The sequence below is a fragment of the Salmo salar genome, chromosome 01 (assembly GCF_965601325.2).
Source record: "Salmo salar chromosome 01, fSalSal1, whole genome shotgun sequence".
In the NCBI taxonomy this organism is placed as follows: Eukaryota; Metazoa; Chordata; class Actinopteri; order Salmoniformes; family Salmonidae; genus Salmo; species Salmo salar.
Window position 1 is genome coordinate 16,495,718 of NC_138291.1, and position 18,608 is coordinate 16,514,325.

The following is an 18,608-nucleotide window of genomic DNA, read 5'->3' on the forward strand; positions in this document are numbered from 1 at the left end:
GAGTTGAAGTAATTCTCCAACAAATCAGATAGGGAAAACTTTTAAGGATTGGCTTGGCTAAGTGGAAACTGAGTGTTGCCACGACTTGCAGAACTATGCGGTACACTCTTAGAAAAAAAGGTGCTATGTAGAACCTAAAAGGGTTATTTGGCTGTCCCCATAGGAGAACCCTTTGAAGAACCCTTTTCGGTTCAAGGTAGAACACTTTTGGTTCTAGGTAGAACTCTTTTGGGTTCCATGTAGAATTCTTTCCAGAGGGCTTTACATGGAACTCAAGAGTTCTACCTGGAACTAAAAAGGGTTCTACCTAGAACCAAAAGTGTTCTACCTTGAACCAAAAAGGCTTCTTCAAAGGGTTCTCCTTTTGGAACCTTTTTTTCTAAGAGTGTATGCTCGATTAACCTCTTGGGGTTCCCTGCCCGGTATTGGGATTCATTGTCAAGAGACCATGGCGGGAAATTCAAAACTGCAAGAATCTAATAATTTCAATTTCTCAAACAATCAACTATTTCTCACAATTTGAAAGATAAACATCTCCTAAATCCAACCACATTGTCCGATTTCAAAGAGGCTTTACGGCGAAAGCATAAAGTTAGGTTATGTTAGGAGAGTACATTGAAAATAGCTGTGTGTAATGTTTTGTCAATTCAAAGACAGGCGTCACCAAAAGCTAAAACCAGCTAAAATTATGCACTAACCTTTGACAATCTTCCTCAGATGACACTCCTAGGACATTATGTTATACAATACATGCATTTTTTGTTCCATCAAGTTCATATTTATATCCAAAAACAGCATTTTACAGTAGCGGTGAAATTCAGATTTTTTTTTCTCTCAAATGCTTCCGGTGAACAACGTTGCAATTTACAAAATTACTATTCGAAAACATTGGTAAATTATAATATTGTCATTCAAATAATTATAGTTTAACATTTCGTAAATGCTACTGCATTGCCAGATTTTAAAATAACTTAACTGGGAAATCACAATATTCCCAAATTAGCATAATTTTAAGCAATATTGTGAATTTCAACCCAAGACAAAAAAAGAGACGAAAAGGTCTTCATTTGGCAATGCAGCCTGACAATCTATGCCTAAACAAAAAAATATTAATTTAAGACTTATATAATTAATTAGGACTAGAGGTCGACCGATTCATCGGAATGGCCGATTAATTAGGGCCGATTTCAAGTTTTCATAACAATCGGAAATCGGTATTTTTGGACGCCGATTTGGCCGATTTAAAAAAAAAAAAATGTACACCTTTATTTAACTAGGCAAGTCAGTTAAGAACACATTCTTAATTTCAATGACGACCTAGGAACGGTGGGTTAACTGCCTTGTTCAGGGGCAGAACGACAGATTTTTACCTTGTCAGCTCGGGGATTCAATCTTGCAACCTTACGGTTAACTAGTCCAACGCTCTAACCACCTGCTTTACATTGCACTCCACGAGGAGCCTGCCTGTTACGCGAATGCAGTAAGAAGCCAAGGTAAGTTGCTAGCTAGCATTAAACTTATGTTATAAAAAACTAGCAATCACTAGTTAAGTACACATGGTTGATGATATTACTAGTTTATCTAGCCTGTCCTGCGTTGCATATAATCGCTTAGGTACACGTTGCTCCAACGTGTACCTAACCATAAACATCAATGCCTTTCTTAAAATCAATAAACAAGTATATATTTTTAAACCTGCATATTTAGTTAATATTGCCTGCTAACATGAATTTATTTTAACTAGGGAAAATGTGTCACTTCTCTTGCAAACAGAGTCAGGGTATATGCAGCAGTTTGGGCCGCCTGGCTCGTTGCGATCTGTGAAGACTATTTCTTCCTAACAAAGACAGCCGACTTCGCCAAACGGGGGATGATTTAACAAAAGCGCATTTGCGGAAAAAGCACAATCGTTGCACGAATGTACCTAACCAAAAACATCAATGCCTTTCTTAAAATCAATACACAGAAGTATATATTTTTTAACCTGCATATTTAGCTAAAAGAAATCCAGGTTAGCAGGCAATATTAACCAGGTGAAATTGTGTCACTTCTCTTGCGTTCATTGCACGCAGAGTCAGGGTATATGCAACAGTTTGGGCCGCCTGGCTTGATGCGAACTAATTTGCCAGAATGTTAAGTAATTATGACATAACATTGAAGGTTGTGCAATGTAACAGGAATATTTAGATTTAGGGATGCCACTCGTTAGATAAAATACGGAACGGTTCCGTATTTCACTGAAAGAATAAACGTGATAGTTTCCGGATTCAACCATATTAATGACCTAAGGCTCGTATTTCTGTGTGTTATTATGTTATAATTAAGTCTATGATTTGATAGCGCAGTCTGACTGAGCGATGGTAGGCACCAGCAGGCTCGTAAGCATTCATTCAAACAGCACTTTCATTTTGCCAGCAGCTCTTCGCAATGCTTCAAGCATTGCGCTGTTTATGACTTCAAGCCTATCAACTCCCGAGATTAGGCTGGTGTAACCCATGTGAAATGGCTAGCTAGTTAGCGGGGTGCGCGCTAATCGCGTTTCAAACGTCACTTGCTCTGCATGGGTAACGCTGCTTCGAGGGTGGCTGTTGTCGATGTGTTCCTGGTTCGAGGCCAGGTAGGAGCGAGGAGAGGGACGGAAGCTATACTGTTACACTGGCAATACTAAAGTGCCTATAAGAACATCCAATAGTCAAAGGTATATGAAATACAAATCATATAGAGAGAAATAGTCCTATAATTCCTATAATACTACAACCTAAAACTTCTTACCTGGGAATATTGAAGACTCATGTTAAAAGGAACCACCAGCTTTCATATGTTCTCATGTTCTGAGCAAGGAACTTAAACGTTAGCTTTCTTACATGGCACATATTGCACTTTTACTTTCTTCTGCAACACTTTGTTTTGCATTATTTAAACCAAATTGAACATGTTTCATTATTTATTTGAGGCTAAATTGATTTTATTGATGTATTATATTAAGTTAAAATAAGTGTTCATTCAGTATTGTTGTAATTGTCATTATTACAACAAAAAAAATTAAAAAGCGTCCGATTAGTCGGTATCGGCTTTTTTGGTCCTCCAATAATCGGTATCGGCGTTGAAAAATCATAATCGGTCAACCTCTAATTAGGACTATTTAGCCTACCCACTCTTAATAATATGAATGTCCGTAATAAGCTATTTGATCCTCGGATAGGCCTAATTTGTTTTTCAATATCATAAAACATTTGTTTTTTAAATGTACAGCAAAAATTTAAATTCTGTCTGTAATACGATTATAAAAAATATGCATGTTTTGAGAACCAGTGACTGGCTAAATTGGTCTGCCACGAAAGAGCAGATGAAGAAATTGAATCAGTCAACACGTCTCTATTCAACCTCAATTATCTGCCCATACATAACTCTAAAGAAAGTATGGCTAGGTTAACAGGCTTTGTTAAAAAAAAGGTCTATAATAAATTTTCTCTCCGATCAGATCATTCTGTCATACACACAACTGAGTAGAGCCTTTGTTTACAGTTCAGTTATTGAGGCAACAGGAACCTGCTGAGCTGACACACCCTCATGTGTCTCAGAGGCAGCACAGCTGCTATAAGCAGCGCCAAAGATTAGACAGAGTGACACCAGGCAACAATCAATGAACCTCAAGGATTCTCTGCACGTAGTATTGAGTGAGGAGCTCACCACTTCACCTCATCCACTACCATTGCAAAACAGAAACCAACAAAAGACCAACAAAGAAACACCAAGAGGTAGCCTAAGACAAGTATACTAAATAGTCTTAGTAGTACACAGGCCTCAAACATAGCAATGAGCAAAGTCCAATAATTAACAAAGAACTAAGTGGCTTACCTTTATGGAAAATGTCAGTTTGACTGCACTGAATGGCAATGGTTGTTCTTCAATTACTATCCCTCAGCCAAACTGACTGAGTATCAACAAGCGTTGCCTAGGCTCCACATCCCTCCCTGTCCCTGACTGCCATGAATAATTGATGAACAGGCAGAGCAACGCCCAAACCCCTCTCCAACACAATAGACACACGCCACCATTACCATACGTGACATGCTCTACTGTTCCAACAATAGAGTTGTATGGGTACAGGCTTTAGATGTGAATGTAGGTATATTTAACTGTTTAGGCTATGCATTCATGTAAAAAACAAAACAAATTAACGTAGGAATCAACGAGAAAGTATAATGAGCATTCATTGTCACTGAATGCATCTTTTCTTGGCTTACAAAAAGTGATGTTTCAATAATGCAATGGTCAAATACCAATTCATCAATACATATTACTTTCTCATGCACATTTACAATAAAAAAAGTAAGCAAAAAAGTGTTAAATATATTTTCAGTTGTTTAACACTTTTTTGGTTACTACATGATTCCATGTGTGTTATTTCATAGTTTTGATGTTTTCACTTTTATTCTACAATGTAGAAAATAGTAAAAGAAAAGAAAAACCCTGGAATGAGTAGGTGTGTCTAAACTTTTGACTGGTAGTGTAGGTCTAGGTCCAAATGCCACAAGAAGGACAAGGTTAAAGGGATACTTTTGGATTTTGGAAATCAGGCCCGTTATCGACAGTACTTTCCCAGAGTCAGATAAACTTGTGGATACCATTTTTATGTCTCTGTGTCCAGTATGAAGGAAGTTTGAAGTATACTAAACAAAAATATAAACGCAACATGCAACAATTTCAAAGATTTTACTGAGTTACAGTTAATATAAGGCCCTAATCTATGGATTTCACATGACTGGGAATACAGATATCTGTTGATCACAGATACCTTAAAAGAAAGTTAGGGGTATGGATCCGAAAACCACCACCATTTGACTCATGCAGCGCGACACATCAGCAGTTTTGCTATTTAGAGGGACTAATGGTAAAGAAAGGCAGATGGCCGATAGACTACAAAAAGCCAATATCAACCCGATATATCAGCTCGGGCCGATTATCCATCGTTCTCTACTAGCAATTTCCTTCAAACTGCACACAGAGACCTAGAAATGGCATCCACAAGTTCATCTGACTCTGGGGAAGTAGATAAAGGGCCTCATTGCCAACATTCTTAAGTATCCCTTTAAGACTATCTCCCGACATCAACCTCATACCTCTGTTATGTGTGCACTGCTGGCGGGAGAGATTAAGTTCCAAGATCTCTAAATGTAACCAGTAAGCTCGTTATAGCCTGTCTGTGGAGGTGAAACTGCTGAGGATACGTTTCCATGGGATGTGTTGCTCACAACAAGGTCTTATTTTTGGAACAGCAGAGGGACAAGGGTCAAACAGCTTAGAATAAAATGTATCCTGAATACAGCCTATGTACAGAGAAATGTATCCTGAATACAGCCTGTGTACAGATAAATGTATCCTGAATACAGCCTGTGTACAGAGAAATGTATCCTGAATACAGCCTGACTACAAAGAAATATAGCCTGAATACAGCCTGAATACAGAGAAATATAGCCTGAATACAGAGAAATATATATCCTGAATACAGCCTGAATACAGAGAAATATATCCTGAATACAGCCTGTGTACAAAGAAATATAGCCTGAATACAGCAAAATATAGCCTGAATACAGAGAAATATAGCCTGAATACAGCCTGAATACAGAGAAATGTAGCCTGAATACAGCCTGAATACAGAGAAATATAGCCTGAATACAGCCTGAATACAGAGAAATATAGCCTGAATACAGAGAAATATAGCCTGAATATAGCCTGTGTACAGAGAAATATTTCTTCATTGGGTCAAGGCGTAACATATAAATTAAGAATCATAGGAGACTAGGCTATATAAAGGCTCTACACTGAAATGTTTTACAAGGAGTACACGTGCTCCTAAGTTGAAAAATGTAGGAGCTAGAGGTCGACCGATTAATTAGGGCCGATTTCAAGTTTTCATAACAATCGGTAATCTGCATTTTTGGACGCCAATTATGGCCGATTATATTGCAATCCACGAGGCGACTGCGTGGCAGGCTGACCACTTGTTACGCGAGTGCAGCAAGGAGCCATGGTAAGCTGCTAGCTAGCATTTAACTTATCTTATAAAAAACAATCAATCTTAACATAATCACTAGTTAACTACACATAGTTGATGATATTACTAGTTTAACTAGCTTGTCCTGCGTTGCATATAATCAATGTGGTGCCTGAAATTGTGTTACTTCTCTTGCGTTCAGTGTAAGCAGTGTCAGGGTATATGCAGCAGTTTGGGTCGCCTGGCTCGTTGTGAACTGTGTGAACACCATTTCTTCCTAACAAAGACCGTAATTAATTTTACAGAATTTTACATAATTATGACATAACATTGAAGGTTGTGCACTTAGGGTTGTCACCCGTTCTAACGGTTCCGTATTTAACTGAAAGAATAAATGTTTTGTTTTCGATAGTTTCCGGATTTGACCATATTAATGACCTCAGGCTCGTATTTCTGTGTGTTTATTATATTATATTTAAGTCTATGATTTTATATTTGATAGAGCAGTCTGACTGAGCGGTGGTAGGCAGCAGCAGGCTCGTAAGCATTCATTCCAACTGCACTTTCCTCCGTTTGCCAGCAGCTTTTCGCAATGCTTGAAGCACAGCGCTGTTTATGACTTCAAGCCAATCAACTCCCGAGATCAGGCTGGCAATACTATAGTGCCTATAAGAACATCCAATAGTCAAAAGTCTATGAAATACAAATGGTATATAGAGAAATAGTCCTATAATAACTACAACCTAAAACTTCTTAACTTGGAATATTGAAGACCCATGTTAAAAGGAACCACCAGCTTTCATATGTTCCCATGTTCTGAGCAAGGAACTTAAACATTCGTTTTTTTACATGGCACATATTGCACTTTTACTTTGTTCTCCAACACTGTGTTTTTGCATTATTCAATGTTTGCATTGTTTCATTATTTATTTGAGACTAAATTGATTTAATTTATGTATTAAGTTAAAATAAAAGTATTCATTGTTCATTCAGTATTGTTGTAATTGTCATTATTACAAATATATACAAAAATCGTCTGATTAATCGGTATCGTTTTTTTTGGGTCCTCCAATAATCGGTATCGGTGTTGAAAAATCATAATCGGTCGACCTCTAGTAGGAGCACATAAAGACTTTTAGGAGCGCAAGGAAAAATATTTGAGGTATTAATGATGAGCATTGCCAGCAATTACAAAATACTGTTTTTTTCCCCTAGGGGCACTGTCCGCCCAAATAAAAATTCCAGGTAGCACAGTAAAATATTTAGGAGCATATGCGACCAAAATGGTAGCCCTGTATAGCCCTGAATTGCTGTTTTAATATGCCAATATACAGTAGCTCCTAGCTAACAGATTGTAACAGGCTAATATAATGCTCCATTAGCCATTACAGGATAGTTAGGGGAGAGTGGGGTAAGTTGAGCCATTGTTTACATTCAGCATCACTCAGTCAAGGGAAATATAGCATTCTTTCTAACGAAGATATCCACATATATTTCAGGATGTTGTGTATCCCTGGAAATAAATTAGAATGAATGTAAAAATTAAAGTTTTGAAAACATAGCTTGTTTTGGCATAATTTACCACGGGTATGAGGTAATTTGAGCTGCTGGACAGGGTAAGTTATGCCGCCTACACATTTCTGTACTGAATTAAATATTACCACAACCTTTTCAAAACCATAGCTCGGTTTCCATCCCAATTGGCAACAGATTTTCATGCAAATATTCTTACATCTGCATCAAAACAATATGCACATTTTCCCACCAGAGATGTGTGTCCATCAAATTGACTTGTTGCGGATAAAAAGCAGTGCATGATTAAGTAGTGCACATAAAAATAACTTTTGCGGTTAAATTCCCATGTACAGAATAAAATATACTATTTAAAATGGGTTTCTATCGCATTTTCAACTCTACTGATGGTTTTGTCCCCCACAAAAATTGCACTTTCACCACCCTGTGAAGTTCATCATCATTTATTTCATCTGTAGCCTAATAAATTGGATGGTTTCCCAAGTCGTAGTGTGAGAACCACAAAACAAGTCATGACTCCAAGCTTACTTCAATATGATGGTTATTATATCTATATTTGCGCATAATGGCATTTCCACTGCCATTTCTCGCATGATTAATTATCAGACACAAAAACATGCCACCTTGTCTAGCGTATTTAGTTTTGTAGACATTTGGAAAGTTTACTGACAAATTTGCTGTTTCCATCTGGCCTGTCGAGACATTTTTTATCCAACATGTACTGCTACTTTACAAGCATAAAAAGGTTGAATGGAAACCCGGATAACTCTTAAATGTAACTAAATATAATCTAAAATGTAATCCACGTAATCCCAAAAACCAATTAAGGTTATTTATCATGAGAGAGCCATAAACAACTAGTAATGCTGCTTACTCCATGAAAGGTTCAAATCTCACCGTTCTGGTAAAAATTGCTGGTAAAACACTACATAAAAGAGAGACAGACCTAAGACAACAACATAGCAAGGCAGCAACACATGACAATGCAGCATGGTAGCAACACAACATGACAACAACATGGTAGCAACACAACATGGTAGCAGCACAAAACATGTCACAAGGGCAGAAGGTATCAGAAGGTATAATGATCAAGACATCACGCAAGTAGCCACAACGGTCATTAAGAGTGTCCATGTCTGATTCTTTGAATTAAGAGATTGAGATAAAACTGTCCAGTTTGAGTGTTTGCTGCAGCTCGTTCCAGTCACTAGCTGCAGCGAACTAAAAAGAGGAGCGACCCAGGGATGTTTGTGCTTTAACAGAATGTGACTGGCAGAACGGGTGTTGTATGTGGAGGATGAGGGCTGCAGTAGATACAGATAAAGTCGGAAGTTTACATATACCTTAGCCAAATACACTTAACTCAGTTTTTCACAATTCCTGACATTAAATCCTAGTAAAAATTCTTTATCTTAGCTCAGTTAGGATCACCACTTTATTTTAAGAATGTGAAATGTCAGAATAATAGTAAAGAGAATGATTTATTTCAGCTTTTATTTCTTTCATCACATTCCCAGTGGGTCAGAAGTTTACATACACTCAATTAGTATTTGGTAGCATTGCCTTTAAATTGTTTAACTTGGGTCAAATGTTTTGGGTAGCCTTCCACAAGCTTCCCACAATAAGTTGGGTGAATTTTGGCCCATTCCTCCTGACAGAGCTGGTGTAAGTGAGTCAGGTTTGTAGGCCTCCTTGCTCGCACACGCTTTTTCAGTTCTGCCCACAAATTTTCTATGGGATTGAGGTCAGGGCTTTGTGATGGCCACTTTCAATACCTTGACTTTGTTGTCCTTAAGCCATTTTGCCACAACTTTGGAAGTATGCTTGGGGTCATTGTCCATTTGGAAGACCCATTTGCGACCAAGCTTTAATTGTCCTGACTGATGTCTTGAGATGTTGGTTCAATATATCCACATAATTTTCCTGCCTCGTGATGCCAGTCATCTCTAGGAGACAGAACACGTCTCCTTCCTGAGAGGTATGACGGCTGCGTGGTCCCATGGTGTTTATACTTTCGTACTATTGTTTGTACAGATGAACGTGGTACCTTCAGGCATTTGGAAATTGCTCCCAAGGATGAACCAGACTTGCGGAGGTCTACAATTTGTTTCTGAGTTCTTGGCTGATTTCTTTGGATTTTCCCATGATGTCAAGCAAAGAGGCACTGATGTAAATAAGGTATTTCTGTTTATTATTTGTAATAAATTTGCTACACAAAAAAAAAACAGTTTTCACTTTGTCATTATGGGGTATTGTGTGTCGATTACTGAGGATTTTTTTTTCATATAATCAATTTTAGAATAAGGCTATAACGTCACAAAATGTGAAAAAAGTCAAGGGGTCTGAATACTTTCCGAAGGCACTGTATGCGTTGTCAGTGGCTGTGACGTAGGCTTCAGCCAGGAGTTGATGGACAGTCTGAAGAGCAAATGAAATGGTAGGAGGGACTTCAGGTGGTGTCAGACTTCACATCCTGCTTCACACAGGCAGCAGAAACATACTCCTGTGTCTGTATATATACAGTACCAGTCAAAGGTTTGGACACACCTACTCATTCAAGGGTGTTATCAAGGCAAAGGGTGGCTACTTTGAAGAATCTCAAATTATAACACACTACCGGTCAAAAGTTTTAGAACACCTACTCATTCAAGTGTTTTTCTTTATTGTTACTATTTTCTACATTGTAGAATAATAGTGAAGACATCAAAATTATGAAATAACACATATGGAATCATGTAGTAATGAAGAAAGTGTTAAACAAATCAAAATATATTTTCTTTTGAGATTCTTCAAATAGCCACTCTTTGCCACGATGCCAGCTTTGCACAGTGTTGGAATTTTCTCAATCAGCTTCACCTGGAATGCTTTTCCAACAGTCTTGAAGGAGTTACCACATATGCTGAGCACCTGTTGGATGCTTTTCCTTCACTCTCAATTTGGTTGAGGTCAGGAGATTGTGGAGGCCAGGTCATCTGATGCAGCATTCCATCGCTCTCCTTCTTGGTAAAATAGCCCTTACCCAGCCTGGAGGTGTGTTGGGTCATTGTCCTGTTGAAAAACAAATGACAGTCCCACTAAGCCCAAACCAGATGGGATGGTGTATCGATGCAGAATGCTGTGGTAGCCATGCTGGTTAAGTGTGCCTTGAATTCAAAATAAATCCCAGACAGTGTCATCAGCAAAGCACTCCCACACCATAACACCTCCTCCTCCATGCTTTACTGTGGGAAATACTCAACAATAAATGCGGAGGTCATCCGTTCATCTGTCTCACAAAGACACGGTGGTTGGAACCAAAAATCGCAAATTTGGATTCCAGACCAAAGGACATTGCTCATGTTTCTTGGCCCAAGCAAGTCTCTTCTTCTTATTGGTGTCCTTTATTAGTGGTTTCTTTGCAGCAATTTGACCATGAAGGCCTGATTCACCCAGTCTCCTCTGAACAGTTGACATTGAGATGTGTCTGTTACTTGAATTCTGTGAAGCATTTATTTGGGCTGCATTTCTGAGGCTGGTAACTTTAATAAACTTATTTGCAGCAGCAGAGGTAAAGCTGGGTCTTCCATTCCTGTGGCGTTCCTCATGAGAGCCAGCTTCATCATAGAGCTTTATGGTTTCTGAGACTGCACTTGAAGATACTTTCAAAGTTCTTGAACTGTTCCATATTTACTGACCTTCATGTATTCATTTCTCATTGCTTATTTGAGCTGTTCTTGCCATAATTTGGACTTGGTCTTTTACCAAATAGGGCTATCTTTTGTATACCATCCCTACCTTGTCACAACACAACTGATTGGCTCAAACGCATTACGAAGAAAATTCCACAAATTAACTTTTAACAAGGCACACCTGTTAATTGAAATGCATTCCAGGTGACTTCCTCATGAAGCAGGTTGAGAGAATGCCAAGAGTGTGCAAAGCTGTCATCAAGGCAAAGGGTGGCTATTTGCAGAATATCAAATATATTTTGATTTGTTCAACACTTTTTTGGTTACATGATTCTATGTGTTATTTCATAGTTTTGATGTCTTCACTATTATTCTACAATGTAGAAAATAGTAAAAATAAAGGGAAACCCCGGGAATGAGTAGGTGTATCCAAACTTTTGACTGGTTCTGTATACATACATACACACACACTCATACACATATATACACATATATATACACACACACACACACACACACACATCTCTCTCTATATATATATATATATATATATATATATATATATATATATAAAGCTCTATGATGACTGGTTCTGTATACATACATACATACATACATACATACATACATACATACACACACATCTCTCTCTCTCTCTATATATATATATATATATATAAAGCTCTATGATGACTGGTTCTGTATACATACATACATACATACATACATACATACATATATACACACACACACACATCTCTCTCGATATTATATATATATAATATATATATATATATATATATATATAGTCTTTACAGGGGACTCTTATTTTGAAGGGAAAAGAATCTGCGCTCGTGCTGCCAGCATCGCTGATATCGTAGACAGAAGGGTTCTAATATCCTGCTGAAGCTAACTAGCTACCATGCTTGCTAATCACAAAAACCCAGGTTGCTTCGAATCTTACCTTTTAGGAGTAATAAACAATACAACCTCCTCTCGTCCAAGCTGGGTTACCCTGTGCTTCCTTTTTTATTTTCCAACGTTCCGTTTCTTGACTGTTTTGACACCACAACCATGTTGTAACTTTCAGGCAGTTTAGCTAGCTAGGAACATTTGACGATTTGAGTGGCTTGTAAAATCTCCGCCTACTATTACAGTGAAGGCGTGGCATGGAGAAAAGTTAGCAAAAAAGTGTCAACAGCTGCACGGTGCACGCGGCCGCAGTACGCGCTTACCTTACGGGTCAACGTTTCACCGCCTCATCTGTTGTTGTTCAAGGCTAGAAGTGTGTTGTTCAACACTGGCCTGCCTTACCATGTAAGCTAGTTAATTGATATGCCTACATTACATTGCATAACCAAAAAAAAAAATGACCACGAAACGTATATAATCAGCTGGTTTAATCAGTAGGCTACTGCCAAGAAACATACATCACCAACACAGTCAAGATATATAACTGAAACATTTAGACAAAACAAAAATACATAGGCCTATGTCCCAACAGCCACAGACGGTTACAAAAAAGCATTATTACAAGAAAGTATAAAAGTGGTCAGTGCTTCACAGTGTTGACAAAAGTGACCAACTTGACACCACCCCCACGTTTTTGTGAATAATAAATAAATAAAAAAACAGCCATTTATTAAAATGATACTCTTATTTAAACAAAGATAGCCTAAAGAACAGCCAGGTGAATTCAGGAAAGGCAAATTTGGTATGACTTATGTTAATTTCACACGTGGTATTGGAAGTGAACTAAAGCAAAACAAATTAAAAAAACTAATGTCAGAATACGAGACTGAATATTCCTCAACCTACTCAAAACCAGGTCAGCGTATAGTAGATTAGAAAGATCCTCCAATAAACTTTTAATCCAAATGAACTGTAACTTTTAAGAATGCTAGCATAAACTGGAAAGCAAGCAGTGTAAACAGTAAAGGGTAGAAAGCTCACTCACAAATCTCCTTAGCTGAAGTGAAGACAGATGCACAGAAAGGCATTGTAAAGATAATAATACAATTGGTTATTCACTGTATTTATTTATTCCTTGTCACTATTTCTATTATAATATATATATATATATATTTTTTTTTTAATCTAATCTTTAACTCTGCATTGTTGGAAAAGGACCTGTAAGTAAGCATTTCACTGTTAGTCTACACCGGTTGTCTATGAAGCGTGACAAATAAAATTTGATTTCATCAACGCATCCCAATTTCTGGATTCTTGGAATAAGAGTCATTTGCATTATACAATCTACCGAATAATGATAGCTAATGCCTGGGAGAGGACTTGGTGGAAATATTCCAAATATGATCCAGAACTGATATAGCATTCAGAGCCATGTTTACTGACACTGATACATAAGTATTATTAGCAGTCGTGTGGTCCTGTCCACTGATGGTGGCAGACGGTGGGATCAGACAAATGTGTTGCGTCTTACATGCATTTCCAATAATCTGCATTTTACCATAGACATGACTGTTCAAAACAAATGCTTCCAAGTTTAATAAAAGGACAAATATACAGAACCTCCCTCTCACACACACACACAAATAAAGCAGAGGATTCTTATTTGTTTTAGGTTGGGAAAGGAGAGGGATCTCTTAGACCCAGATTTCAAGCTTTTTCATTTCCACTGTGCTTCTGATTAGGTGCAGGCCAGTGACTTTGTGCTCCTGAACCTGTCTCATTTTCCAAGCGCTCTTTCTAGAGACCTAGAGGGTCAGAGTCAGACACTTATGGTATATCTCAAATAGTCCAAAGTGGCATAATCTTCTTTCCTCCATCTATACCAATTTAAAATAACTGGATTTGTGAAAGCTTGGCTGGTATCAATGGTAGAGATCTACCATAGTGCTTTCACTGGGCCTATACTTTCAGACTAGTGAGGATGAAGGGAAGGAGACAAGGAATGGAAGCCATGTAGGACTATTGGGATGCACCCTAACACATCCCTATCAAATTATCCCATGAGGATAAAATATTTCTATCCACACTGTGAATCCCCATCCCTTTTTTGCCTTCTTCCCCTTGCATTTCCCTGGCAACTTCCCTGTGTAGCACTCCACACTCACATTCCTATCAAAAGTGCAAAAGAAGGAGAGCGAGAAGACTCTCTGGTTTTAAATCTCTTCATTAGTGTTAAAAAAAGTATTTTTTTATTTGACGACATAAAATCTGTTTTTTTTTTCTTCCCAAAGGACTTATACAAATCTTTCATTAAGTTCTTTCTAGACACAAAAATAACAATGATATTTTCACATACGTATCTGGGCCGTTTATGACTTGGCACTTTGGACATATGGAGCAGTTTGGATTGATCTGCTGGTTTGGGGTAGCCTGGATAAACCACACAATGTTGCACAAACAATTGCGAGCATAGTGTTCAGTCTAGTTTAACCAGGCTAGATTTGGGTGGCCATGCAGTGCAATTTTCAACTAGTTGGTAAAGGTAGCATCCCTTTCCTTTCATCAGGCATTATGCCTTGGCTACAAATACACTCATAGACCACATGAACATCTAAAAATCACATAAATACACAAATTTATGGAAGGAGTATGCACGTTAGAAAAACAAGATGAATTAAGATTACATTGGAAAACCCGAATCTACTGCATTGTTACTCATGATCACAAAAGAAAGCCCCAAAAACGGGTTCATTGGCTGCCATTTTGGTTGTACTACAGTACTAATCCAAGTCTTACCATCTAATAAATGTTGTATGGTCAAAAAGGTGTTAAATGGCTGCCTGCACTGTATGAAATGGAATGTTCCATACCCAGGGGCGGACTGTCAGATAGGCTGGTCCATTTTAAGCCCAGTGGGCCTGTGTAACTTTTTTTTGTAGCACAAAATGACAATTATCTGGCTAACAATGGGGACTTCAAGGAAAGAAATGGGCCGGTGTGGGGGCCTCGAGGAGTGTTAGAAATTCCATGGCCGATTTCTCGTCCCAGTATGCCTTTGTCCATACCTCTGCAGAAACTGGGCGCTGTGGAACCTTAGCCTACACACGTTCTGGTTATGCTCATGGGCTGTCCTCTGCACCACAATCAACACCCCCCTCATAGAAGAGTTGGTTGGACCCACCAGATGTATCTCTTACCCCAGTGGTTCCCACATTACAGTAATGATGGAACCTCTTGGGTTGTGGCTTATGTCTGGGATATGGCTTTGAATATGATTTTGTTTATTAAAAGGGTCACAAAACAATTGAGCATACGAGTTATGCTTCATAATTGGAGCATAAGAATTAAGCATTAAACAAGTAAGCATTTCGTTGGATGGTGTATACCATGTGTATCCTGTACATATGATTAATAAAAACTTGAAACATAATAATAATGTAAATTTTTCCATTATTCCCAAATAATATTACATACAGTAGGTTTCCCAAACGTCAAACACATATTGCCCAACCTTTAGTGTTACTGAAAGGAAATTCAGACACATCCAAGTCAGCTTCATTTGGACTACAGTGTAGCTCTGTAGCTTTAGAAACATAATTCACTTTACAGTTAAGCTTCAGTTAGTGTGATATTAATCATCACATCCTATATCTGATTACTCATACAGTATGGTCACAATACAGTTTGTTGCATTTCATTTAGAGGCTATGGATTCAAAAACTAATAGAGGGAGATTTTTATTTAAGTAACTTTTCAGAAAGTAAATCTAACATAGTCGTAGATTTCAAACCACATTAATAGTACTGAACTTGTAACGGATGCTACAGAGGCAGGCAAGACATCTGAACCTAGAGGAAACCTACAGTTTGTAATCAATTACAGTAGGAAATTAAACCCATGTCAAAAAAAGCCCTTAAAAACAATTAATCTAAATCAACAGTCACCGTGAACACACTTATTTTGTAACGCACCCTCATTTCTATAGAAGGAGTATCATTCCAAAAAAGCAGCAGATATGAAAAAAACTAAAGTGACAGTAATCAAACAATGCTTAGAAGATCCTAAGGCAGCCTGCTTGGAGTTGGCATCAGACAAAAGTTAGATTTCTTTCATATATTTCTCTCACTTTTCTACCACGCCTCTTTTTCTAGTAGAGGTTACATCCTTTTCGGACACTGACAAAAACCCTCTAGATACATGTCTGACTAGCCTGTATAGCGCCCTATACATGGCGGAGGTCCAACGACAACTGCTTCATTTCCCAACGCCACAAGATCTCCCCTCAGCACAACCATTCTCACCCTGCAGAATATGCACCTAGCCTGGACGCTAACCTGCTAGCAGTACATAGAGGGTTTAAGGCAACTTCAGAGCCTTGGCATTCTGTCGATTAGCATTGCACTGTTAGCATCATCGCTAATGTCATTATTTTCGCTCATTAGATCCTAGCCATTTGGTGGCCCTCAGATACCACTCTCTCTATCCATTCCTCACATTTCTTCTCATTTCTCCAAAGCATGATTTGCGGTCTCTCCTCGCTAATGGAAGGTTTGACGGGTTGTTGTTGGTTGTTGTTATTAGTGTTTGTTATTGTCGGTTATGCCAGTGTTCTTGTCAATTTTCTGGGTTCTTTGTGGTATCAAAGAATTGCCGCACTTTGTCTCAGTGTTGGAGCAGAGTTCTGTTCTCCCTGTGCCGGTTGTTTGAGCGCTGAGGTGTGGGGGGAGGGGCTTCCTCCTAGGTCTCATGTGGCTTTGTGTTTCTGGTTGCAGTTGTTGTCTGTGATGGAGTGGCTGTTGTGGTCTTCGGTCAACCCCCCCTGTAGGCTGTTCTGCTGCTGTTGCTCCTCCTTGATGCGGATGTGCCGGGGCTTCACTGGAAGGACTATCACAAGGACCAGGCAGGCTATGTGTATGCAGTAGTACCATGACCTGGAAAGAGAGGATCAATCAATCAGTGAATCAATGAAGATGTCATCCGCTCCGTATAGCACTGTTCACAAATGCATGTGTCACATAACCGCCATCCAGGCCTAAGCCCCTGAAAGAACATGCCAAGGAGAGTTTTCTATGTAGCGTTCTATGTAGATTCCAGAAGAGTTCACAAAATGTCACTGTGAATATAAATTACTTGTATTCATTATGGGTGAACGAGTCCTGACAAGTTATTCTAGCTAATCCTAATGAGAAAGAAAATCCTGCCCGCTATGTACCGACAGTGTATTGTGACTGTGGGATTATTAAAGTCCACACCTGGTCAGCAGCACAGTGGACCATTAAACCCTAAAACAGAAGACCATGTCCTCAAGGCACCTCATGGCTTCAGACTAGGTCTCCCTCCCTCCCTCCCTCCCTCCCTCCCTCACTCCATCCATCCATTCCAGCAGCCAGCCAGCCACTAAAACTCTCCTGTTTAATGACTGGGGTTTATATGCCTCTCAGCCTGGCAGATTTAACAACCTTCCGCAAAATGACACCGTAGATTTGCTTCTATTTCACTGGAGTGCCCTGATCACATATAGCCCCTGTTTATTTCTCCCCGTCAATCGTCCCGGTCTTCTAGTCGTTAAGCTGTCTCGTTAACAGTTTGACGCTGAGGGAGGCCACAAAGAAAGTGGAACAGAGGTTCTTTTCTGTGCCGTGTCCCTGTCTGTGCCTTACTCATTTGCATATCATTGGCCTGCATTGTTAAACTGGCATTTGGAGAAGAAAAAAAAAATCACTAAGAATCACAGGGGTTTTGAACTTAGTGGTGCTTCCCACGTTTCCTAGGACCAAGCCATGAACATTTGTAGTCTACGCAAGCATCGATAAAGTTACACTGTTTTGAATATACATTGTTACATATAACATAACTTCTTACATATGTATTACATTTCAAAAGAGCTGGTAGAACATGTGGAATATCAGTAACGCCACTCACCTGTAGAACTTGAGTGACGGCCCAACGGCCAATAGAACGAATGGCACCACCGTGTAGCAGATGGCGATCTGAGTCCCCGCCCACGTGATGACATCGTAGACGCTCCTGTGTGTCGTTGAACCCAGGAAGTAGGGTCTGATGTTGTGTCTTAGCTGGAAGTGAGCCACAGGAAGAAATTGTGAATAAATCACAAAGTCAATGCAACATAATGTTTTAAGATACAGAAAGTAACAATAAGTATTGCATAAATCAGAGAAGACGCAATGGAGGTTAGAGAAGATGGGCCCATTAGTGAAGGCAGTTACATCTCCAGGAACAAGTCAACACAAATCAGCTTTCAGACTGAAATGGCCTCTTGTATCCATTATAAACTAACTCCTAACAAGAAGTTGACTGACCCAGTTCTTTATACTACATGAACAGAAGCAATCAACTTGGACGGCCATCATTACTGCATAACTCACACATGACCAGTGTTTAGAATGCATTTTTAGTATCAATATGAATCTAGAGCTTTTTCTTTCTGAAATTCCTTTTCAGGATATCGTGGCTGTGTTGTGATTCGCTACCGTTCT

At 38.8% G+C, this 18,608-nt stretch overlaps 2 protein-coding genes across 4 annotated transcripts in view; both read right to left on the reverse strand.

Moving 5' to 3' along the window:
* LOC106566340 (kinase D-interacting substrate of 220 kDa B) overlaps window positions 1–12,351 on the reverse strand; it is a 110,781-nt gene extending 98,430 nt beyond the window's left edge. For 2 of the 3 annotated variants that reach the window (XM_014134444.3, XM_014134305.3), the window contains exon 1: window positions 12,164–12,351. The gene's annotated coding sequence lies outside the window, so the exon portion shown is untranslated. Of the gene's footprint in view, window positions 1–3,858; window positions 4,002–12,163 lie in introns of those variants that run through there. The other variant, XM_014134390.3, reaches the window with a different exon arrangement.
* A 233-nt stretch (window positions 12,352–12,584) lies between these two features.
* The window catches only part of LOC106566507 (membrane-bound glycerophospholipid O-acyltransferase 2), a 92,181-nt gene continuing 86,157 nt past the window's right edge, over window positions 12,585–18,608 (reverse strand). The window contains exons 12-13 of the mRNA XM_014134629.3: window positions 18,034–18,185; window positions 12,585–17,042 (exon numbers count right to left, since the gene is read on the reverse strand). Coding sequence (XP_013990104.1) covers window positions 16,856–17,042; window positions 18,034–18,185 — 339 coding nt within the window. The 3' untranslated portion in view covers window positions 12,585–16,855. The remainder of the gene's footprint in view (window positions 17,043–18,033; window positions 18,186–18,608) is intronic.